Genomic DNA, 25,405 nt, shown 5'->3' with positions numbered 1-25,405 from the left:
TAAAGAAGACATCTCTTTTTCTTTTTCTCTTTGCCTCTCTCTCCCCTCTCTCCCTCTTTCTCTTCCTCCTTTCTAACCCCCTGTTATGCCCCCATCACTATGGATGTATGCCTTAAAAAAGTCAATGTGTATATTATCAGCATTAGTATTAGTATTCATATTTTTGTGTGTGTGCTCAAATCATCCCAAATTTGACCACTAGGCACCCCTTCAAGCCTGTGACTTTTTGACCTGACCCCATCAGTTTTGAGAACTTCAGAATTAATTATCTCTCCCCTGACTTTTGTCTGCTCTTCCAATTGCCCTCTCTTCCCAAAAAGCAACATCCCTTCTTTTCCTCACCTCTTTTTAGTGTGTGGGTATTAGTGGGTGAATAAGTATTCTAAAAATAGCATCAAACACTTTGGTTCATTTTCACATCCTCTCTGGATGCACTTGTACCCCATAATAATAGTTGACCTTATGTACTAGGTACCATTCTAAACACTTTCTGTACTAATTGATTTAATCCTTACAATAACTCTATGAAGTAGGTACAATCATTTCCCTCATTTTATAGATGAGAATAAGGAGGCACATTGAAGTTATGACAAGTTCTCCCAGCTAGTAAGTGGTAGAGCCAGGATTAGAACCCAGAAACCTTGGCTTTAGAACCTACACTCGTTTCTACTACATTTTGTTGCTTCTAGACATTTAGCCACCACTCTGCCCCTATAAGCCATAGCATTGCAGACCTCCACCAGCTTGGATTCAAGCATTGTCTGATGCCGAATTATCTGCTCACCTGAGTTTCACTGCCTTGCAACTAGACCCCGGATTTGGAACTTTTCTTATCCCATTGGTTTGCTAACAAATTTCTTCTCTCTGTAATGGAAGTTTTAAATTGACAACAAGCACATCACACCAAAACAGGCATTGTGGTGACAGCTAAGATTCTTAATTATGGACCGCATTTGGAAAAATTTAATGAAATTCTCCATTTGATTTCCTTTGGAAAGTCATTATCCACAAATGATACAAAAATAAAATAGTCAAGAGATAGTCCAAGTGGATAACTTTAGAGCTGTGTGATGAACAGTCCCAGGCAAAAGGAACAAGAAATGCAAATGTCTCAATGCAGAAACAAGCTCTGTATATTCAAATTGAAGAAAGAAGTTTATTATGGCTGATGGGTGCCGACCATGGAGGGAGTGGTAAGAGATTCATTTGGGGAGAAAGGCAAAGGCAGTCTTCTGTAAAGTTTTCTGAGTCACTTAAGAAATGCAGGCGATATTCTTGGTATAATGTGAAACCAATGAAGGACAGTAAAAAGGAGAATAAAATTGTCTGACTTACATTTTAAAAGCTCATTCTGGCCATTTTGTAGCGAATAGACATTAGGGAAGTCAGAGAGGAAGTAGGGAGACCAGTTAGGAGGCTACTGTGGTTGTCCAGGTACCAGAAATGTACCAGGGCAGATAGAGGAAGTGGTCAGATTTAGAATTACTGTGGACACAGAGCCTACAGGACTTGCCATCAGGTAAGATGTGAAGAGAGTGTTAAATATGAGGAGTCAAAAAAACCCCTAGGATTGGAATCTGAGCAAATTGGAGGATGGGGGGGCTATGACCAGAGGAACAGGTTTGGGATTGCAACTGAGCTCTGATTTTGCCCATCTCAGTTTGAGACGAAAATTAGACATCCATATAGAGAAAGCTGATGAATACAGGACCGAAACTGTGCTGCTTATAAAAACTGTCTCTCTGCCTGCCTGGAGCACAAGGCCTGCTGGTAACGACCTCCAGAACAGCCCAAATTGTTAGACAGTATGAGAGGCCGCCTTCAGAAGGGGTGCGATGAACTCGATCAAAGTTATTGCCATTGGCCTTCTCAATAACTTATAGTTACACCATAAAATGATTTCTTTGAATTTAGTAAGTCCAAATGTAAAAGTGTAAATTTGTTTCTCAGTCATTCATTAACACCCTTGAACACATTAGCTCAGTTTTAGTTTAGTAACTTTCAAACTCTTTCGACCGTGACCCATGTTAAGAAATGCATGACAGATTCTAATATCTTCTTTTCTGTTTTATTTATTTTTTTTTAGATTCTGGCCAATCCCAATAAATTGTTTTAATGACTCACTAAGGGGGCACAACTCTGAAAAACTTTAGCGAGGTGCATCTTAATTGCTTGCCACTATGCAGCAGAGAGTGACTTCCCAAACTATCACAGAAGGACTTCTTTTCATTTCCATTTTTGGTGGACACCTTTATAAATGATAATAAAAATGAATTACCTAAAAAAGAAATGGGAAAAAAATAGCTATATACACAATTATATATACATACATCCATACACACATATAGATATATACATAATTATATATATGCGTGTGTATATATAACACACATGTATATGAAATAGACAATAAATTAACCAATTACTCTGGCAAACTGCTATAAAGTTTCAAAACATTTGTTCTCAATTTCTGTCCCTATCTCCCTATGGATGGCAGTGTCTATGGCCCATACTTTGAGCAGCATTAGTGGAGGGCTGATGTCTGAGTTTGGAAAGAAGCAGAAAGGTCTGTTTGATGGGGTTAGTAACAGCCTCATTTAAAGACAAATCCAACTGCCCTGAAATGTACCTGAACCCCGTGGAGAGTTTAAGGGAACTCAGGAGGTCCTGTGCCAGATTTAGTCAAGGATGTAATTCAGGGACCATTCAAGGATGGCACTGAGCAGGGCTGGCCAGCCTAGTGAGTCCTCCCAAACTCTCCCAGGCATTCCCCTGACCTCACAAGTAGAGCACAGGCAGCAGCCTGCAGTGGATTTGAAGAGTCTCTATAATCAGAGATCAGCAAAGATACCAGTGTAGAAATCTTCTCTAGAATGCCTGACCAAACAAAGAGATCAAAGATAAGACTCTGAATCCGGAATCTGACAGGCCTTGACAGCTACTGCTTCCTAAAGACTTACCCTTTAGGATTCAGAGAGGAGGGAAGAGAAGCCACAGGCAAGGTTGAGATCAGATATCCAAGGACATGCAGAAACAGAAGTTGAGTTAGCCACATTTGGTCTCAGAGTAATATCAGGCTCTCTGAGAGTCTGAAAGAGTCTTCTACAAAACAGTAAGGCAAAACTGTAACTCTCTGGCTAACTTTTAGTATGTGAACAACAAGTGACATCTAACTTCTGGCCAACTCTCAGGCCTCCTGAAGAGCAACAGTCTTTCTGTAAATTTCTACCACTTGTTTCTGCTGCAGGGAAGACACGTGATTTGCTCACCATCACTTATAAATCATTCTGTGAAATTAAATGGGCAGCAGGTCCACATTCATCAAGGAACTCTACGCACAATGCTCTAGCACTAATTGGTGCTAGCAGCAGTATCCTAAGTTGGTCACCTAAGTAGAACTGGGGGTCTGTGCTCAACAAGGACAGACAATTTTTCAAATGTACAGTTCACTGTGAAGTACATTCACACTGTTGGGCAACCAGTCTCCAGCACTCTTTTCATCTCGTGAAACTAAAACTCTATACCCATTAAACAACTCCCCATTCCCCCCTCCGTAACCCTTTTAAAACTACCTCTTAGTCTTACTAGTTCCCCCACTTTAATTCCTTTTCACTCCTATAATGTGGAGCGATTTTTCCTCTTCATCATTCCTAAGGCCAAACTTGGAATCTCAAACTCTTCCTTGTCTTCTGCAAAACAAAAGTCCCAGTCTTCCACCCCAGAGTTAATGGGACCCACCCTCCTTAGAAGGGACACAAGCAACTAACTTTAATACTAAATATTCCCTTCAGAGCCTTGGCTCCCCATTCTAAGTGGCTTATCAATTTTTTCCAAACATAAATAATGCTTGCCCCAAGGGACTGCTAGAAACAAAATTTCTTTCATTTCATTATGGAATGAAATTAGAGAGACAAGGAAGAAATTCAGTGAGAAGAAAAGACTACTGCCTTTACAACCACATTTCTGGATCAATCCCCAGGACCTTTGAACGTGAAGTACACACATTCAGTGTATTGCATTTTCAAATAATTGTTTTTTTTTCTGGCTCTGTAGGTGACGTGTTGACATTCTTAGATTCTCACGTGGAATGTAACGTTGGCTGGTTGGAACCTCTTCTGGAAAGAGTTTATTTAAGTAGAAAGAAAGTAGCCTGTCCAGTAATTGAAGTCATCAATGATAAGGATATGAGGTAATATTGTCATATTCCACAAGATACTTCTAAGTGAGTTTTCACCAGCAGCAGAAAGTACTGGTCATACTCCTAATATGTACCTTTTCGCAAATCTAAGTAATACACAATTTATCTGTTTAAATAAACGGAAATACATGATAGATACCTTGAGATGAAAGCAGATCGATCCAATTGTTTATTTGATCATCACAAATTCTTAACCCTTAATGCCAATAAATACTAATACTCATTGTTCAGGTCTTTCCTCTTTCTATTCAGCTGAACCCCAAAATATTTATTTTCCTTAAGATTAGTTTTTCTTTTTGTGGTATCTGTATGTATACATATATATATATATATGTACACATACACATATATATTCCTAAGTGGGTTTTTTTTCCTCAAAAATGGCCAGAACATTATTAAAAGAGAAGTGTAAGTTAAAAGTGAGCAATCCAGCCAGTTAGTCACTGATGCAAATTATACTCATACACTTTATTGAAACGTCGTTAAAAAGTTTGTGATGATCTAAAATCATCTGCACAAGCACTTGTTTCATTCACTTGCACAAGACATGATGTCGGGGTGATTAAGTGTATGTGTATGATCTCAGGTAGCACTTTGGTTTTTTTTTTCCTGAACTAGTTACATGACAGTGGACAACTTTCAAAGAGGCATCTTTGTGTGGCCAATGAACTTTGGTTGGAGAACAATTCCTCCAGACGTTGTTGCAAAAAACAAAATTAAAGAAACTGATATAATAAGGTAAGTGTGTGAAACTTAAGATTAGGAAGGAGTCATGTATCTTTTTTATAAAGGCATAGGAAGCAATTCCACAAAACAAGTATATGCTGTCAGTCTATAGAACACCAAGAATTACAGTTCTAGACAATAAATGACCAAAAGCAAAAAAAGTTTTCCTGAGAAGTTAGTTTCCCACAACCAAAACTCACCTTTTCAGTGGGCAATTGCACCCCATTCAGCCCTGAACCAGAGAAATTCACAAACACTACTCCTGTTCTCCGGGATTTGCAAACTAAGAAATATAAGCCACTTAAATGTGCTGCATAAATGCTCTATAAATACACAGAATATTAAAGTCAACATGGGTAAAAATTAAGAGTAAATAATAGTAATAGAGATAGCATTCTAATTCTTTTTGAGTCTAATTCTGTACTTTCTATGGGAGGGGGTGCCAAATTCTGTGAATAAATTGAGAAATAGACACAGAAGCTGAATGCGAATTATAATTGGGGCTTTATTGCTGGAGAAACTGGATTGAAGAACACAGCTTAGACCTGAAGCCAAAGTGGTGGGAGCTTCCTAACACTTCCCTCAAAGTCTAGACCTGCAGGACGAACACTCAGCCAGCCTCAGGCAGAGCAGGGGCAGCCCTGAAGCTTTCCCTGTTGGAGAGAGAACTTGAGCAGACAGAAGCCAGCAAGTCCCCAAAGAAAGCCCAAGCCCAGCCTGTGCATTGCAGCATCCTTTTCCTGAACTTACCCCTCAGAAAAACACACCTCATGTCCTGCCAGATGTGAGACTTTTCACAACTGATACTCCTAGCAAGCGAAGTAAGAGTATGACCATTTATTAAGCACTGTGCAACCTCTCTATAACCCTAGGAGAGAGGTTGCGGTTTTCCCATTAGAGATAAGGAAATTGAGACTTAAGAGAGTTAAGTAATTTTCCTGGGGATGTACAGCTTGTAAAAGAAGAAACTGGGATTCAAACACAGATATTCCTGGATTTAATAATCTTGCTCTGATCTTACACCCAAAGAACCTCTTTGCCTTTTTCAGACTCCCATTTTGAGGGTCAATGTAGTGATTGAGTTCAGATTATATTCAACATAATGTTAGAAAGGGAATACATTCTGGGTAGTCTGTGAAGGACATTTGGGATACAGATAGAATATGCACTTAAATCGTGGGGGAAGGGAGGTAAGTGTGCAGGAGGAATTACTTTACCCTTGAGATTGCTGCACAGCCTAAAAGCAAGGCAGGCTCTCCACACAAACCGCTTTCAGCTGGCTCCGTGGTGACCACCATGGGAAGTGATGACTGCCTTGTCTGACTGCTGGCTCAAATGTAGTTTCTGTTCCCCGTGACCAATAACAGCAGTGAAGGCTCTGGAGTCAGACCCTTTGGGTTTAAATCTGAACTCTACTAGGTACTAGTGGTGACTTTTAAAAAGTTTCTTAACCTCTTTGAGTCTCTGTTTCCTCATTTTTACTTTAAGACTAACAGAAGTAGCTACCTCTTGGATTGTTTTGAGAATTAAATCAGATAATACTATATATAAAGTGCTTTTAAAAGTGTTTGCCACATAACAAGCTGTCAGTAAAGTCTGTGTACAGTTGAGGCAGTATAGCGGGGGAGAAATCATAGAGTCAAGCCAGACCACCCAAATTTGAACCCCAGATGTACAACCTACCAGTCTGTGACCTTAGAAAACTTTGTTACCTTTTCTGGGTTGTAGTTTCTTAGTGTTACATACAGGATTTTTGTGAGGCCTGAGTTAATACATATATAACACTTACAACAGTGCCTGCCTGGTCTTCCCTAAACAGCACTAAATAACTGTTATTAAAGATAACATCTCTGGAGAATTTGTGTCAGGGCGTAAAGGACAAGTAAGAATCCTAGTTCCAGGCCCCATCTTTGCTGACCCTAATCAAGTTCTGCCACATAAACCAGGGAATTTGTCACTTAGATGCTATTTGTGACTTCTTTCAAGACCTCCCCATACTTGGTAAATATTCTAAAATGCCTCCTAGTAGGGAACCCACTCTAAAAGTTGAGCTCCCATGACATGCAAGATTAAAAAACCAACTTTTCTTTTTGTAGATGCCCCGTCATGGCAGGTGGATTATTTTCTATCGATAAAAATTACTTTTTTGAACTTGGAACATACGATCCTGGGCTCGATGTTTGGGGTGGAGAAAATATGGAGCTCTCTTTCAAGGTATCACCAAGCGTTTCTCAAATTCTCTTTACAATTAAGAGTTTATCATTTTTAAATGGTTTCATTTTACTAATACAATCAGATATGTGACTACCTCTGGGAGGAAATTTCACAGAAATATTAGGGCCTCTGGATTAACGTCTTCATATTCCAGACTGAATTTGGAAGAATCAATAACTCTCGTGAAATTTATTGGCGTTCCCTCATATTTCACAACATGGTTTCTGCATCTGAACGTGGGGGAAATAACTGTCTGCCATTCAATGTAAATGCTGTGGGATGCACACCTGACACAAAATTACTCTCATAGGTTTTTCTAATATATTAGAAATAATGAAATTATTTAGTAACGGGCCGTCTTGGAGAGCACAAGTGACAGAAGAATAAAAAGAGCCACTAGGGAAGGCCACCAACAGGCAATAGCACAGCATCTTAGGACGTCTCAGATAACTCTGGATATTTATATAACCATTGATTCATATCTGAGAAAGCGGTGGCAGCAGCAATAGTGGAGAGCATCCAAAGCACCTGCTTTCCTATGGAGTGGGGTGTATATAGGAACAGGGGTATTACTTTGAGCTCTTGATCAGGAAGAATTGTCTTCAGCTGTGTCCACAAGTCATACAGATCATTCCAAGATGTGAGAAGGGGATATTGAAAAAAATGGAAATAGATATTCCTTTCCTTGATCTGACTAAAGCAAGAACTCATGTTACATATTTCATACATTGGGATTCTGTTAGGATTTTTTTAGAAAAAAAACAAGATTTACACAGGATAGGAAAAGAGAAAATATATATGTTAATAATCCTAAAATGGTCCACAGCAATATACAAAACTAAATAAACCTGTTGAGTTTAATTTTCTGTTGAAAAGGATTTCAGAAGTGAAGAGCAGTACTTCAACAGGGGGGAAAGTTGCCAGGTGGCTTCTTGTCATTAATTGCCCATGATTTGTGGACAATCACTGGATAATTGGTGCGTGTCATCGAATTGTTCCAGGTGTGGATGTGTGGTGGCGAAATTGAGATCATCCCCTGTTCCCGAGTGGGCCACATATTCCGAAATGACAATCCGTATTCCTTCCCCAAAGACCGGATGAAGACAGTGGAGCGGAACTTGGTGAGGGTGGCTGAGGTCTGGCTCGATGAGTACAGGGAGCTCTTCTACGGCCACGGGGACCACCTCATAGACCAAGGGTTAGACGTCGGAAACCTCACCCAACAGCGGGAACTTCGAAAGAAACTAAAATGCAAAAGCTTCAAGTGGTACTTGGAGAACGTTTTTCCAGACTTGAAGGCTCCCATAGTGAGGGCAAGTGGTGTGGTAAGTTCAAGCAGCCATTTAAAATCTGACTTCGTAAAAAGACAATGCAAAAACCCTTTTGAAAATGCATGGGGAAGAATGATTTATTACGTTATAAATAAACACCAAATATGAGTGCAGAGGAGACCAAGCGTGGTTGAGGACTACATACATTGGGTAAACTTGAGGAAGGCTTCCAGGCGGCCATGTTCATTGATTCATTCAGCGAACACGTACCGAGTGTCAAGAAACCAGGCAGTATTTCAGAACTGGATTGTAGGGTGATGAATGAAGTAGACTTGATCCCTTCTCTGTGGAGCTTAAAGTTGGGTAGGATAGAAAGATAATAAACAAATAAGCAAGTAAACTTTAAGTAAAAAATATAATAGCTTTTATTTAGGGAACTGGCCACAAGTCATGAATTATTCTTAGAGTAGTCAACTCTGTGGGACATTGAAGGCCAGGCCTGAAAGACCAAGCGCTGGCCAAGCTGTAAAGAAGAGAGCCGTGGGCAGAGGATGCCCTTTGTGCAAAAACTCTAAGACGGGTGAAAGTTTGAGGATTTCAAGAACTGGAAAGAAGATGGATGTTGTTATCAGGGTGTGAAGGAGGGAAGGAGATGAAGGTGAAGAGAGAGGAAGGAGATGCATCACACAGGTCCTTGTGGGCAGAGTAAGGATTTTCTCTCTCTCTCTCTCTCTCTCTTTCTTTCTTCAGAATGTAATTGGAAGTTGCTGAGTAGCGTTAAGCAATGGGATGATGTGATTTTATTAACATTTTAGAGATTTCAAAGAGGGATTGAAAATAACAGAAATTGTCAGACAATAGCAGGGAAAATTCCAGGGCACAAGATAACATACCAAAAGGAAAGAAGCCAAACTTGATAGGTTGGATAGAGTACAAAGCTAAGAAAAAGTCAAGGAAGGAGAGAAACTCTAAAAAAAAAAAAAAAAAAAAGAAAACAAACAAAAAAAAGCCATTTCAAAACCATTCTAGGAGCGAGGCTTAATTTGAAGAGGATGACAAGATATAAGAACACTTACCATAGACTGGGTTTAGAGATGGTTAGTCAAGCCTTGACCTAGAGGTCTTCTCGAGTAATGCAAATTTTTAATCTCTTTTTAGGTCATATTTTTTCAGTTCTCCCTAGAAAGTGGATTGTACAAACCCAGCCTTTCTCTGCTTAGGAAATCTCCTGATGACAAGGACACTTAGTAAGGCCATTCCCCTTGATGATATAAAGGAGATCCCAGAAAAGTGAGAAAGAGAGGAAACCAGTCTGAGAATTTGTTCTGCCTTTATGAAATTCAACTGACAAATAAGTATATGTAACCTGTTTGTGTACGACATTATTGCCACCTTTGTAGGTCAAAATGCAATAGTAGCTACTTCAGATGGTTCAACCTGATATTTTATCTTAGATAACTCATTAGGAGGAATAACCTGGGTTTATACACTGTTCAAATAATATGCTTGTAAAATAAATTTACATTTTTAAGACTCTATTTCCTGAGCAGGATAAAATAAAAAGAAATTCTCACCGTAGTAATTTTTTCCTGTCCTAACAACACAGAATCTCAGCAAGAGCATTACTAAACTTTAACCACCAGAGGGAACTAAAAAACTATCTTTTGCTCCTCTTTGAGGCCAGCTTGTATAATAGTTCCCAGGATATTTTTGAAGAGCTCTCCTAATGAAACAGCCTTCTGCTGATGCCTGAGCTTTAATACAACAAAATGCGGAAAATATTTTTTAAATGATTTTAACAAATTCTTTCTATTTTCCTCCCTATTTGCTGCCTTCCTTAGACAAATTTTAATAAAATGACATTTGCTCCCTTCTGAAGCAACCAGTAGGGAGTATTATTACTATTAAAAAAAAAAAAAAAAAACTTTCTCCAGGCAATTCAGAGTAAGATTAACTAGACCATTATTTTGGATAGATAATCGTGTAAAGTTCCAAGAAAATAAAATCCACAGCTTTTTTTACTTGCTCCATATTTTCCCTTGTTTCAACCTACACACTTAGGAAAGTTTGACTTTTTAAAAATAAGAACAAATCTTTTCTCACTGAGCCAAAAATATTTGAAAATAATAAAGTAAAAGAACCTCACCAATAATTCATATTCATATTGGATAAAACTCAGCAAGCAGCTTCTAGCCTAGTGTTTACCAACTCTGAGATAAACCATAGGGAACTCCCACCTCCTAAATTAGAAACGAAATAATTCAAAATGGATAATTTAAAATTTGTGTACTTCTTAATTTTAAAAAAAAGATTGACATGGTTTACAATAAAAGCATGGATATAATTTTTAAAAAATGAAAAGTAAAAAACCAGTTTTCAAAACTATTCATAATGAGATAAAGAATAACAATTCCTTAGCACTTCATTCCTATATGAAGGAAAGCGGTTTCTCCAGTAATTTCCAAAAGAAGGGAAGGGAAACAGATCTTCATATGAAGTGGGAGAGGGGAGGCAAGGGATAGAAAAGTGTTCTCTCTTTCTAAGCCTTTCAGTGCTTGGAAGAAGGGATTGTGAGAAATAAATACAAAGAAATCAATTAAACCAGGGGTTCCCACACACTGTTCTGAGCGAAGTTATTAGTTGTGCAGTCAGAAATAGGATTCCGTGGTCAAATGTATTTGGCAAACTCTCGTACCACATTGCCTTTCAGAGCCGTGAGCTAAACATTAACCTGCACCCAGAACCTTCTCAGAAGGTTCTGAGAAGTTCTGGAGTAAGGCAACCTGTTCAACTGTACTGAAGCCAGAGTTTTCCAAATTCATTTGAAGATAAGATATTTTGTGCATAATCTACAAGTACAGGAGTTTATATTTATTTCTGTTAAGATCCAGAGAGCAATTGGGACAGCCTTTCCTTTCTTTCAGATCCAGGATTATTCTACTTCCGTGCACTTCTATTTATTAACCCTTTCTCTGAAGTTCATGGTGGTGGATTCCTTCTGTAGGTTCTGACTGCTCCCACTTACTAATGATGGGTTGTCTCCTCCCAAATTTGTCATTGTCTATTCACAATTTAAATTGTGAATAGAGCTTCCTTTGAGGATTTCTGATGGCGATTCTGTTCTTCTAGAAATGTTTTGCTTGCCAGTCACCCCAGAAGTAACAAAACTGGTAGATTTCTATGTTTATTTTTGTGCTTTGAGGGTTCTACCAGTGTTCCTAGCCAATGCTAGTGGTGTAAGTGTGCATCTCAAACCGAAATGAAGGTTGATGTAGGGTTTCAGATTCCCATGGGAGAACCTAGCTTCCCCTTTGTCCCCCTGTGCTAATGGGTAAATTGTTTTTTCCCAGTATACCATTCCACTGAAGTCTAACTTTTTAGCTTTCCATCATGTGTGGAAGACCTCAATTCCAACTCTGGCTTATCCGTGCTCACTATTGGTCCCCTGCTTGCCAGTATTTGCAATTTTCCCTCTTGTTTTTACATTTTTTTCCTGCACTTTCTGGACCCTAAAGATGCCCCTTACCTTTCTTGCAAGAAAAGTTATGCATGTAAAAGTGAGAACCAACCCACTGAGCACCTGGGTTGTGAAGTCTGGCAACTCTGTGAGCTACATAGCCTGCGTCCTGCAGCACTCCAGGATTAGAGCTCTTTGTTAGGCGCCCTGGAGCAGAAAGGACACAGATAGTGTCCCTGACAACAAAGACCTCCCCACTTCCCAGCACAGGGGGCTTCCCTGAGTGTAGACACTTAGCTCTACACAGCTCTTCTAGATATCTGAGAAGTCCAAATTGTGCTATTAACCCACCATCTCGTTAGACCTGCCCAGAATGTCAAAGGGAGCGAGGGAATCAATATTTTTCCACATTAAATGGTGACTTATAGAAAGCTGCCTCCATACTGGACCTTAGAAATCCATTAAAAACCTGGGGGCCTGCCAGGAAGTGCCTTTAAGCTTGGCTCTGTATTAATTTGCGTGACTTCCCTGTAATGAATTGTAGCTTGCCTGAGTCATTAGGAAGATTCTGACCGGGAGTCAGCTGGAATCTGCTGTTTTTGAAGGACTCAATTTATCTATGATTCAGTGCCTAAGCAGTCAAATAGCTTGGAGGGGTCAGCCAGTGAACAGGGCCCATAACCGCTGGTTTGATTAAATTGCAAGTATGTGCATTGACTTTTAATATATGCATCAGACAAACTTGAGACAAGAAAATAACTACTTTTCATGCCACCTTTTTCTCCTTTCCTATTCAGCATTCCAGGCAAGGGTTAATTAAGAGCCTCTGTTGGCTCTGTGGCTGAATCACAGGCCTAAATTGACAGATTGAAGCTGTACTTTAGCAAGATTACATTATGTCTCTGTTAGAGATAGCAACCAATAAAATTGTATAGTGCTAAGTAATGCTATTAACTTAACTATCTTTTAACCCTATTATAGTTTTATGTTCTGTGTTTTCTGAATGTCTTATTCTACTTCAAAATATTTTTTCTTAACGTATGTTTTATATTTTGCTTCCTAGCTTATTAATGAGGCCTTGGGTAAATGCATTTCCATCAAGAACACCACAGCCATTCTGGAAGACTGTGATGGGAGCAGCAAGGTACGCTGAGCTGGGGTTTTTTCTCTCATGGTAGGTACAGTTGATAGTAGGTGCAGGTGTAGTTGATAGGTGCAGGGTATGATATATTCATCATTCACTTGAGAAATTCATTTTCGCCTACAGAAACAATAATTAGTTTCTACATTTCTGTGTAATGATGGGGTTGGTGACAACAGGGTCCACTTCTAAATGTAAAAGACAGTGACTGAGGGAATAAAGGTGGATACTGTAGTCAACCCACCGGGGACCCAGTTCTGGTTCCATCACTTGTAAAAAATGGGTCAACTGCAAATTTCTTAACCCTTAGGTAAATGGCAGTGATAATAGTGCCTACTCCAAAGCTGGTGTGAGGATGGAATTAGATAACACATGTGAAGCCTGTAAAACAATATCTAACATTTGCTGCTCCACAAATTTTCACTGCTATAGTAATAAAGACAACTATGAGAAAAGTAGCTCATTACATATAAAGACAAAATGATAAAGAAAATAAAGATGGTACATATTTTTAAATAATTAATCTAAGGGAGCAATTTTATTCTCTGATTCCACCCCTCCCACACACACACACCTGTTATCCTACATCTTAAGGGAGTAATACAAATTGCACAATTCATGATCCATGGTGGAAAACTCTAAGCAAAATTTCAACAAACTCAGAGCACAATATTTAGGGGAGGGAGTAGGGCCAGGGAGAACAGAGCAAGGACTCTGCAGGGCTGGAGATGAGCTCTGAGTGATGGCACCTCCCTCTCCAACATATGTTTCCTACCAACTCATTCTGCGGGGACAGTTATCAGTTTGGGTACCAAATAGGACTCACAGGAACATACATTCAGGAGTTGAACTCACCCCCTAAAATTGCAGGTAATTCTTTGATAGAGAAATTTTTTGTGATGAGAATCTTGGCTTGCCAAGACTTACTCCTTTGCTTTGACTTAGAGGTATTGCTTGTATTTTCAAGCACATCCCATCTCTACCTCTTAATTCAAAGCTGCTATAATTCAGCTATGGATTGTAAACTTGAAGCTAATGGAATTCGTTCTTATTAGGAAAGAGGAGACAGAGGAAAGAGAGAAGTGTCAAAAATCAATTGAAAGAAGTAATTTTCACGTATTAACAATTCAAAGAGGAAATAAAGTAGTAAATTGTAAAACAAAACCATAAGCAGTCCAAATGATGTGAAAGTAAAATATTAACTAATGCAGTCCTTCAAGACTCATCATTGTAGTGACTTTCTGTGTCTGATTAACCAGTATTTTATCTGAAAACCCAAGTTCTCAATAACCACTAAGTCTCTCGAAGGGATGCTAGGAGACAAAAAGTATGAATCATGGAGCCCTTGCTTTTCACAAACGCCCATCTTCTTTTTTGTCTTGTTACTCATTTTTAGCTTCTGCTTCTTTTGGTTGGTTTGAGTAATAAAAAGTAAAGGAACATGGAGGAAGTTAACTTATTTTTAGCAGAATTAATGAGGCTTAATATTAAGCCAGTGACTGTAGCATTCATCCAAGAAAGCTCAAAAGGAATAAAACCCTAGGATTGAACCATCAAGCCCTATCCATCACCTTACTTAAAACGTCTCCTTAGTTATTAACTTTTCTACCAGTTGAAATGTCCCTTTTCAAGGTAAGAGTTAGCTTCTCCCAGTAGCCACATAAATCCTTGTATTATGACATGTTCGTGCTTCTCAAATTTAATGTGCGCTCAGATCACCTGGGGAGCTTGTTACAATGCAGATTCTGATTTAATAGGTCCATAGTAGGGTCTGAGATTCAGCATTTCTAAGTAGCTCCCAGGAGATGCTAATTTTGGTCCAAGTACTACCCTTTGAATGGAGAGTTCTAACACAATAACATACTTGATAATCTAAGTTAAATCTCAGTTACATTACAAATGATTCATTAGATAAAAGTATTTAGATAGATTTTACCAGCAGTCTATTTTCTTAAAATATGTTTACATTGGTGCAAAACAACAAATTTCCCACACACCTAGACATTTAGAGGATATTGAGCAGGCAGATAGTACTAGGTTGTAAGAAAACTGGAGAGAAATATTTATAAAAATTAAAAACATGGTTCCATTACCTAAAACAGTATTTATTTTAGACATACAGTGGCGACTCCCCCAAATTGGACATCTCCAAGAGCCGTTCCTGTGAACTGGGGAATGCTGACACAGTAGCAAACTGGTGATTCCTTATGCTACCAGCAAAGAAAGATTTTTAACCTTTCCTATAATAGAACAAAGCCTCTAGGAGCCCAATTGTCTAGTCTTAAAAAAAAAAAGAAACATAATAATTCCCATCAAAGTAATTTAGGGCTGTGACTTGGATCTCCCTGTAGCCCCAATGGCCAGGGGCCTAAATCACGTGGTGGTTTGAATGTTCCAATACTTCAAGCACCAGGGTAGTCTGGCATTCAGAACACCTAAAATGACATCCATTCGCAGATACGTACTAATTGTACTAAATACCTTTTTATTATTGCAACTAACACTTATTAAGGCCTTACTGTGTGCTCAACACTTGAGAGTAATTACCCCAAGGTTTTGAGATAGACACTATAGCCATCCAACTTAAAAATGATAAAAATGAGATTAGACAGGATAAATAATATGGCCCACATGGTCAGAATTGAAAGTGGCAACACCAGGATTTGAACACAAAACATCAGACTAGAGTGCCTATATTCTTAAGCATCGCTAACAAAAACGTTTGACAAAGCTGCTACTCGTGTGTGCGGTTGGAAGTCACCTTCTTATTCATTTCACTTACAGCTTCAACAATTTAATTACACCTGGTTAAGACTTATTAAACAAGGAGAATGGTGCTTAGCTCCCTTCCCTGATAACGGAGCCCTGAGGCTGCACCCTTGTGATAACAGAAACAAAGGGCTAAAATGGCTGCATAAATCAACATCCGTCTTTCATCCAGAGCTGGTAAGAAAATATTTGCACCTCTTGCTTACCACAAATCCAACTTTCAATTAAATGGGGCATAAAACCCTCATTGTCAGCTTCCTCAATCAGAAGCCTTAAATGTGTTTGGGACAATAGAGACAGTGTGAAAGTTCATACAGAGAGATAAACAGATATTTTCTATAAATTGTTGAGCCGTTTTTTATTCTTTTCACAAAATTTATTTCAAATCAGCTATTTTAAACAGAACAGTCACCGGGTTCTTTTGGTTATATTGCTATTGTCATCTTTGTTTCTAAAAGTCGTTTGCTTCAGTCAACTAACAATGCCAAAAGGAAGCCTTATAGGCTAGAATTGGTTCTCACTGGTTACCAGGAAAGTTTACAGGGACAGTATATGGGAAAAGCGAGAAGCAGTGTGCTTCCCACAAGCCCTGCACTTAGCATGAACCTGATTCTGCATCCTGCCTCCTTTCCACGTAGAGAGACTTTCTCATGCCCTCTGGTTCCCAGAGGCCTAGGCTCTGAGCGGGTGCTGGAACCAGCTCCCAACCAGCCTGGGGGAGCTGCCTGTGTGCAGCTCTTGCCAACTTCACGTTCAGCAATGTCACACTGGTAACTTGAAACCAGCCGTGATGCAAGTATTTATACCCATGCTACTGTTGACGAAAAATTAACCAGTCGATCTAAGAAGGAATTGGAAAATTTTATTCGTGCCAAATTTGAGGATTATAACCCGGAAAGAGCATCTCAGAAAGCTCTGAGAACTGTTCTGCCTGTTAGAAGTCAAGACACAGTTTATATAAGATTTTGAGACACAGGGCTGCACAGTAAATAACGAATTATTGACAGTTTACACAATCCAGATTTAAGTGCCATCGTGGTGGGTCATGTGACCCTTCACAAGATCAGGAAGGACTGTTCTCTTTTAAGGAGCTGTTGATGCTAGAAGAATGTTGTTGTTTACGGTTGAGCAGGTATTCCTGCTGATGGGGGAGGTTTGGTCAATGCATAATGCGGAGACACAATGCATAGATGGGGGAGAGGGGAGGCCAAAGGGCAGAGAAGAATGTTTACGTTTAAATTTTTCTTGTCTTGCCATAAATATGAATTTTATTTCACACTACAAATCGGGGATGTTTTACCAGAGGTCCATTTGTGAATATTTACCAGAACATCTGTGCTCTATCCTATTCACTCTCAAAGTCTTCTGTTTTCCCCAATCATATTTTAATAGGACACAAAGTCATAAGCTTTGGTGTAGGATCTTGGAGTGGCAGGAATAATTTCAAGCCTGCCTTCTCAAATTTTCTGCTATCTCACTAGCAGGTAACCACCAAATCCACTGAATGCATTGAGTATGCGAGACCACCATTTTGCTCAGGGATGAACCCCAAAGTAAGCACACTTTTTTCTTTGGAGCGCCTCCATTCTTTTTGATGTCACAGCCAGTGACTGTTCTTTTCATGACATTTTTCTTCCTGCTCAGGATCAAAATTAGGACCTAAGCAACACCTCCTCCGATCTTTCTTTCTATAGATCATCCCTGTTATAATTCAGTTCCTTCTGGACAATATTTTTTTCTTTTTAGTGATGATGGTTATTATTGAGTTATTCAGAAAAATTAGGAATTACCAGTGTGTGAGCTGCTGATTTCACGTTGCATAGTGTTAAGAAAATCTGTAAACACATATTGATTAAATTACATCTTACCTTCTGCTTTCTTAACCCTGTGCCAAAGAGGAGCGATAGAGAGAGAGAGAGAGAGAGAGAGAGATAGGTAGATGGATAGATAGATAGATATAGATAGATAGATAGACAGGGAGGGAGGGAGGGAGAGAGGGGGAGAGAGAGAGGGGGAAAGATTGAGATTGAGAATGAGAAAAAGAATACATTTCTCATCTTCAGAAGTGAATCTGTTATCAGAAAAGATATTAGGCTAGTGAGAAAATATTTAGGAGCTGACAGTCCTTAAATTACATAGGGCTTACTTATAAACTGGATTGGGCCCACTGAGAACTTAGGCCTTTATTCGCTGATTTTTGTATAAGCCCAACACTGGTCTCCTTAACGGTAAGCCAATTTGTAAATAAGGTAATTTAATTAAGCTGGCAAAAATTAGAAAGCTGTTCCCCTACCTTGTTTGTGCCTATGCCTTTGTAACATGTTACATAGCTGCCTTCTGCCTTGGGTTCCCCTTTTCATGATGCTAGATGTCATGGAGATGAATATCTTGACAATTATCTTGCTTCTTTTTTCAGTATTTTGGTAGTTTTCCTACTAAACCTCCTAGGTCCCCCAAGATGTATAAGTCTTAAAAAACAAAAGAAATGGAGAATAAGACTATGAATAACAGGAACATGTCTCTTCTTTTAGAAAGCATTAGGCATTGAGAGCTTCATGGAAGGCGGAAGGGTGATAGTGAGTTTGACACCAGATACCAGTGAGCTATTAAAATTATACATTTCTGAATCTGCATTTAATAGGTGCCCTCTAGGTCAGCCCTCCTCAAATGCTGTGAACTGTGGCCACCGAAAAGGAAAAGTCTCACAGGTGGCGTCTAGGATTTGGATATAGAATGCCCCTCCAATACTGGTTTCCACATTGTGTCTTTTGTTGGGGACAAGTTATTTAGTTACCTCTTTACAACCCACGAGCAGAACATTGTAGATAATCCAGAGTGATCTTCTCAATGTTATCTCTTTTACAAAACCTTGAGCATACTCAAACATCATATTCCCAAAATCCTACAAGGGTGACATTGTTTTTGTAAGAGCATCTCTAAAATAAATTATTATGAAGTCACCCCCGTTTGATAAATTTTTAAAGCATTTCAAAACAACATATATATATATAAAATATATACAATTAAATATATATATAATTAGAATGATCTTTGTCACAGTCATGGGTAATTGAGAGGATTGGTAAGTGAAAAAATTATAAACCCATGAGCAAGTTCTAAGTAGGTTATCGACCATTTCTAGGACATTCAATAAATATTAAGCAATAATAGAACCTCTGAAATACCTATGACTTTCTCTAATCACATCTGGACTTTCTGGACATCAGGCATTATGTACTCTCAGAGATCATGATAGAAAGCTCATAAATAAAATACATCATTTCTAGCACTTTTTATTCCAAATTTGCGTGCTAAGTCACAGACTTAAGAAATTAACTAACACACTTTTTATAATGGTGTGTATTTTTTCTTACTACAAGCAGTGAGGCAGCCAGCGATCAAATATAGTAAATGCCATCTGGAATTATTTCCTTTAAATAATACAGTTATCAGCCATATCATCAGAAAATTCATCTTTTGCCTCATGAAGAATTAAAAGTCTTGTAGCTTGGAGAATGTGAGAACTTAGTTTGAGATAAAGACAAAATTAATACTTCCTAAAACCTGTGTTTATGTTATTAATTTTGTTCAGGAGAATTCCTGAAAGATCAAAAATGTAATTACCTAATTTTTTATTTGTTTTCATTTTCTTACATCACAATTGTCAAAGTCAGTCTGTGGCTCATTCTCAGATCCTGTTTCTCTCCAGGTGAATCACATTGTTTTTGGAAACTATCACCAGTTGTTATGCTTAGAAGGAAATTTTTCTCAGAAGACCCTGAAAGTTGCTGCTTGTGACCCAGTGAAGCCATATCAAAAGTGGAAATTTGAAAAATATTATGAAGACTGAGGAGGAACTGATGTCTTTATCTAGTAAATCTATTAGACACTGTGACTATGACAATGAACTTGGTGACTATTTCTCCATGCTAGTTCAAAATTTTCAAAATTAATAACATTTGAATGGAAGATTTTTAAAAAATCACAATATTTGAGATACCAAAAGTTAACTCAGGGAAACAGTCCAACATTAGACTGGAGTCCTTCTTCAGCACTAGATGGGCTTTTGAATTGCCTGCTTTCCACCCTGTGCTGGAACAAAGCCTTCAAGTTTCCACGTGCCATCTAACAGGTAACTGGAAAAAGAAGACGGAAGTACTTGGAGAAGTACAATGATACTCATGAAGGCTGAGTTTGATCATAACCAGCTCTTTTGGTCCACAAGTAGGTATAATCAGTGAGAACCTGATCCTTTATTTGCTATTTTTTCATCAAAGAAAATAAAAGAAAGAAAGAAAATTACTTGAGTTCCTAGGCTAAAAGACCTCAGAAACACACAGCTTTCAGCTTGGTGAAATCCCTCCCAACTACATGCATGTTTACCTAACAGTTTGAAATAGTATTGATATAATACTCCTTGATGGCAGGGTTTTGATCTAGATGACTGTATAATGTTTTTCCCAATCTGAGTCAGTGGAAAAACTTTAAGTGAGGAAGTCAAATGCTTATTCAATTCTAGACATGGATGTTGTTTCCATTCATTCTGTGCTTTTAAATTACACTTTAGAAAATGGCCATACTAGTAACTTCTAGACTCATGTGGATATTAAAAAAGAAAGAAAAAAATGCAAAGAAATAGAGGCTGGGTCACAGCACACCGCAGTAATCAAAGATACATTTAATCATTGAACCTACTCTAATGTAGGACCAAATAAGAGGAGTTGAAATGAATAAAGCAGAAATAGGGCACGGAAATATATTAAAGTTCTTTTATGTGAAAATACTACCTTAGATTCAGCAGCATTCACAGGGATGAAGAATGCTAAAAATGGGCTCTAAAAGATTTCAAGGTAGAAATAAAGTGAGGAAAACATAAAGAAAGGGGAAGAGAATGAGTTAAAAGCTCATTAGGAAGAGAGTTAAGAAAAAATTGTCCAAGACTTGTCTAAAAATGGAAGGGGATCTGGCACCTCTATGGGGGGGAGAAAAGAACAAAGTCCTAGATGTGGACCTAAAGATAACACTGATAAATTTGGGGAAAATTCCAATATTTCTTTGATCCAAATTGAGCACATAATCTTAGGTATGACAATACTTAGGCATACCGGAAGATATCTTAGAAATCTTAATATCCTTTGCATTCATTTTGGTAAGGAAACTGGCCTGTCCAAAAATCCCAGGCCAGTTAGTGAGAGAATCAGGATTAGAATTTGGATCTCCAGAGACAGGGCCACTAGCCTAACCAAATCTCCTCCACAACATTCTTAAGAAAGATATACATAAATTTTTTTGTTAGGGTTGGGTCTCTGGAGGTCAATCATGCTATATTCTTGTTAATATTAAAATAAAAAAGCAAACAAACAAACCTGTGCTGTTGAGCTGATGGTAAAACTGGGCATCTTCAGTTCTGATTTCCTGTTTAAATTTTAATTCCCAGTTAATTATGCAAAAGCAAAGCAATAACTAAGAGTTGGAAGGGGAAATAGTTTTACGTATTTGCAACATATTTAAGATGTTTTATGTAAATAATTGACATTGCAGATGAGATAAGAAAATGATTAGAAAATGAGACAATTATTTTCAAAACAGAGCCATGCGAGGGATAAAACACAAGTCAGTTGCCAAAGGACTAATTGAGTTGCCGACCAAACTAAATATGCTGGATGCCTCATGCAATGCTTTGTGTAAATGAAAAATGTTGAAAGGTTTTCTGCCAGTGTAAAGAATCTCTTTTAATTCAAAAAGAGTTTCCACCAACAATGTCAACTCTGTTCACAAAAAGATGAATTATGTTTTGGATACACTTACCTGTGGGTATACCAGCTGAAGAAATTTGAATGTTTTTGCTCAAAAGAACCTTCTGTGGTCTGTTCAATGTATGCTCTTCCTGGCTTTACCTTGACATACTTACTATGTGAAGCTATATTTGGATCCATATTATCAATATAACAAAGAACTGTTTTCATACATCACATATTTGTTCTTGGGTAGAATTTTTAAAACAGCTTTTACCACGTTTTTGCTCAACTACTCTTAGAAGCAAGGAACTAAGCAGTAGTTAAGAATCTTATGGACCTAACAGTAAGAGTATTGACTAATTGTGAAATCTACTACCAACATTCTTTTAAACATTGCCCTCGAATTTTTGTTTTTAGAAGACCTTTATAAAAGTATAAATGCCTCTAGGTCTTCTGGTACTTCTAAAGATAAACCCTTGGCTGGGACACATTAGGGTCTTAATTAGCCCCAAGTTCTTCAATAGGGGGCTCTGTTCTTGGGGACTTCAGAGTTTTCCCTGGATTAGCTTAAGTTATTGCCTTTTCTTAAAAAAACGTCTCTGCATCTTGTTACCTTGAACACAAACATAGTTGATAATATTTTACAGGACTTATTTGATCAAAAACTAATTCACCAAACCATCTGAGTGCTTCTGAGCCTTCCAGCTTGCATAGTTCTTTTCTTGTTTTCAACAGTTACCCAGAGATTCCACCCTACTCTCTTGAAGGATCACACAGCTGTTGTTGATACAACTGTGTTTTATCACCAGCCTCAAATTTGCTCAATTCTTCTTGCCAACATTTAATCAACTGCCATTCACAAGGGCAAAAACCACCATGTGCCATGATCACAATGTAGAGCTTTGAACTCTAATTTGGAAATACTTTCTTAGATATTAACACCTTGCCTCTCGAATTGCCTTAGGAACTGTAGAGGAGCAAAGATACTAGTTATCAGAGCAAAGATACTAGTGTATCTAGTTATCAGAGCAAAGATACTAGTGTATAGGAATTCAATTTTTCCAGTCAACCTTCATTTCATGAATGGCTTAGAATGCTTTTCAAGGGTCTCTCATGCAAGAGAATGGAGTTGAGGTGCACCAGATAGTACCATCTTTATTTGTTGTAACATCTTTAACTTTCACATTCAAACACAGAAAAGAAATTCTGTCTCAAAAGAAAGCCCCAAGAGCTTGGATAAAAACAAGGAAATTACAAGGAGTAAAGAGAAAAGAAGTGGGACTAAGTACCTTTGAGTACCTACTACGTGCTAGGCACTGTTTGTGCCCCATCTCACTATTGTGCTCAACTCAGTGAGGGGAGTTTCATTCTCCTCATTATGCAGACGAGGATGGCTGAGAGGGATTGTCTAAAGTCATCCCACTAGTAAGAGTTAAAACCCAGATTCCATTCTATTGGGCTCAAAAAAAAAAAAAAAAAAAAAAAAAAAAGGTGAGCCTCTTTCACTAAACCATGCTGCTGTGATTCTTTGATTCTTCTCCTCTTCCTCCTCTTCTTCTTCTTCTCCTCCTCTTCCTCTTCCTCCTTCTCCTCCCCCTCCTTCTCCTCCTCTTTCTATTTCTTCTGTAAGTAAGACAGACAACTCGGGTGGGCTCAGTTAAAATCCCTTGGTATAGAGTCACACCTCTTTGGTCTCTCTCTTGCATGTTGTACCGACAGGAAATAGAGGCTGCACCCCTCTCTGTTAAACAACTGAAGTGTAGGCTTAAGGATAGTTATCCTCATACACTTCGCAGTGGTCTATCTCCTTGACTTCATGCAGGACATATTCCTTTCCATTTCCTAGAACAAGTATGAGAGGGAGACGTGGACATAGAGAGATTGCTTCTCTGTGAATGATATTACCAACTCTTTGTTCCCCCAACCATTAATCAAAGCTGACAAATTGCTCAATTTGAACAGAAGTGGAAAGTGAAAAATTGGAGTCCTTTAATTTAAGACAAAAACCAAGTCGTGTAGCTTTCATTTCACTGTGTAGATTGTCACCATAATGCTTTTACAACAACCTTTGCATAAGTTTACTCAACAATTGCTACAAGCCAAGATGCCTTGAAATGAGAAAAGGAACACTAACCACAGTTAATGTACAAAAATATTTATTTTTGGCAAATAGCCATTCCATGGTCAGGTTTGAATAAGCCATGTAAAGTATTATCTACTCCTGATGAGGTTTAATGGATGGAATTTCAGGTGTTGGTGGTGTCCGTGCCTAAAAGAAAGGAAAAAAATACCATCGCACTAAGATTTAATGCCTCCGTTTTCAACCTAATGGGTCAACTAATAGTTATCACTACAGTCAGGGTCTCTTTTCAAGTTTATGTGAACCTTTGCTTTGCAAAAACACAAAAATCTCATTTTCCAGCAAATAGAGCAACTTCTAATATGCTGAGTTTCTAATGACAACAGTTGCCATCAAATAAGTAACAAATAATTTCTTTGAAAACTGGGATTTTCTATTTTTTTATTGACTGATAGGTTTTCCCAGTTCAAGGATATTGGTTATAAATATCTATACAAAGTCTTTATATTAGCTGTTGAAACGAAAACATATATATGGCTATGGGTATGTTTCTATATTTTATGCTTTGAACTGAGAGAAAGTAAAACCAAGAGTTTTAACTAACAAAGAAAAATTAAGAACTGTTTTGGGATATTTTTAAGTCTCTCTGAAGTGCATAGCTTCATCTGCATCTGGCCTTCTGGACAAAAGTATCTCACACAGACTTTCACTCTGGGTATTTTTTTCCCAGACCTGAAAGGAGTAACCAAACTCTAAATTATCAGGATGCTTGTTATTCAGTTGTGGTTTATGCACATGCGTTAATTCTTCTCCTTCAAACAACTGCCCAAATGTTGCTAGTTTTATACATATTAGCTATAAGAGCTGGGCATAAAAACAAGAGAAGGCAAAGGTTAAATTTGTGAATTTGTTATTGATTACCTAAAAATATTTGTTAGTGGAAAAACTAGATTGAAACTATGGAGTAGAAAGGAATTTGGAATAAATTTGAACATTTTTAGTTACCCAGTTTTTCTGCCTCTGACCAACCAAATTTATTATAAAGAAGAAATCAAATATGTAATTTTAAGTTTCTAAGTAAAAATTCAATTACTTTCCAAATTCATAACCAAAACTCATCCAAGCTGGCAGTTAATTACAAAACGCTTTGATTTTGTAGTTTGCCATGTATCTGGGTGATTTCCACTGCTCATTACTACCCGTGTCATTGTGTTTATGTCAATTGTATGTTCTACTCACCTTGTGTTCTTCATGAGCTGTGTACACGTTTTGGTATTCATATTTATTATGTTACTGTCTGATACTTTAACATGGACAAATATTTGCTATAACTTTTGACATTACTTTTTATAGCCCTCTTGTTTTTATAGAGGAATGAAAGTTTAGGCTTTAAAAGAAGTAGTGCCTTTCTCATATGGCCAGACATATTTCTTCATGATACGCTGGTGTTTCATCTTTTTCCATAATTCTCTATTATTACTTATTTTAAATGTTTTTCCTATCATTTTGAAAAACTCAAATGTCTGTTCTCCATTTGAAAGTGTGCCAGAAGTACTCCACCATGTAAATACGTAGAAACAATTACTATAAAAGTGTCAGCATAGTTTACAGCAATGTATTACCTTAATGACTACAAAGATATATATTTTTTTCAAGTTGTTGGAATTAAGATGTATCTAAAACAATAGTTCAGTTCCTGTAAAAATAATAGAAATGTCTCATGAACATTACATATCTATCCATCAGAAATTCTTTTTACAATTTCATATACAAGCATTTTAAGACCTTTTTGAAATAAATAACGCGAATGA

The 25,405-nt window shown here is 37.9% G+C and overlaps 1 protein-coding gene across 1 annotated transcript in view; it reads left to right on the top strand.

The window, feature by feature from the left end:
* The window catches only part of GALNT5 (polypeptide N-acetylgalactosaminyltransferase 5), a 42,580-nt gene extending 17,432 nt beyond the window's left edge, over positions 1–25,148 (top strand). The window contains exons 4-10 of the mRNA XM_068545086.1: positions 4,054–4,189; positions 4,817–4,936; positions 7,021–7,138; positions 8,140–8,463; positions 12,930–13,010; positions 15,792–15,953; positions 19,486–25,148. Coding sequence (XP_068401187.1) covers positions 4,054–4,189; positions 4,817–4,936; positions 7,021–7,138; positions 8,140–8,463; positions 12,930–13,010; positions 15,792–15,953; positions 19,486–19,626 — 1,082 coding nt within the window. The 3' untranslated portion in view covers positions 19,627–25,148. The remainder of the gene's footprint in view (positions 1–4,053; positions 4,190–4,816; positions 4,937–7,020; positions 7,139–8,139; positions 8,464–12,929; positions 13,011–15,791; positions 15,954–19,485) is intronic.
* Positions 25,149–25,405: the final 257 nt, after the last annotated feature.

The sequence above is a fragment of the Eschrichtius robustus genome, chromosome 5 (genome assembly GCF_028021215.1).
Source record: "Eschrichtius robustus isolate mEscRob2 chromosome 5, mEscRob2.pri, whole genome shotgun sequence".
NCBI classification, from domain to species: domain Eukaryota; kingdom Metazoa; phylum Chordata; class Mammalia; order Artiodactyla; family Eschrichtiidae; genus Eschrichtius; species Eschrichtius robustus.
This window is presented reverse-complemented; position numbering and strand designations above follow the sequence as displayed.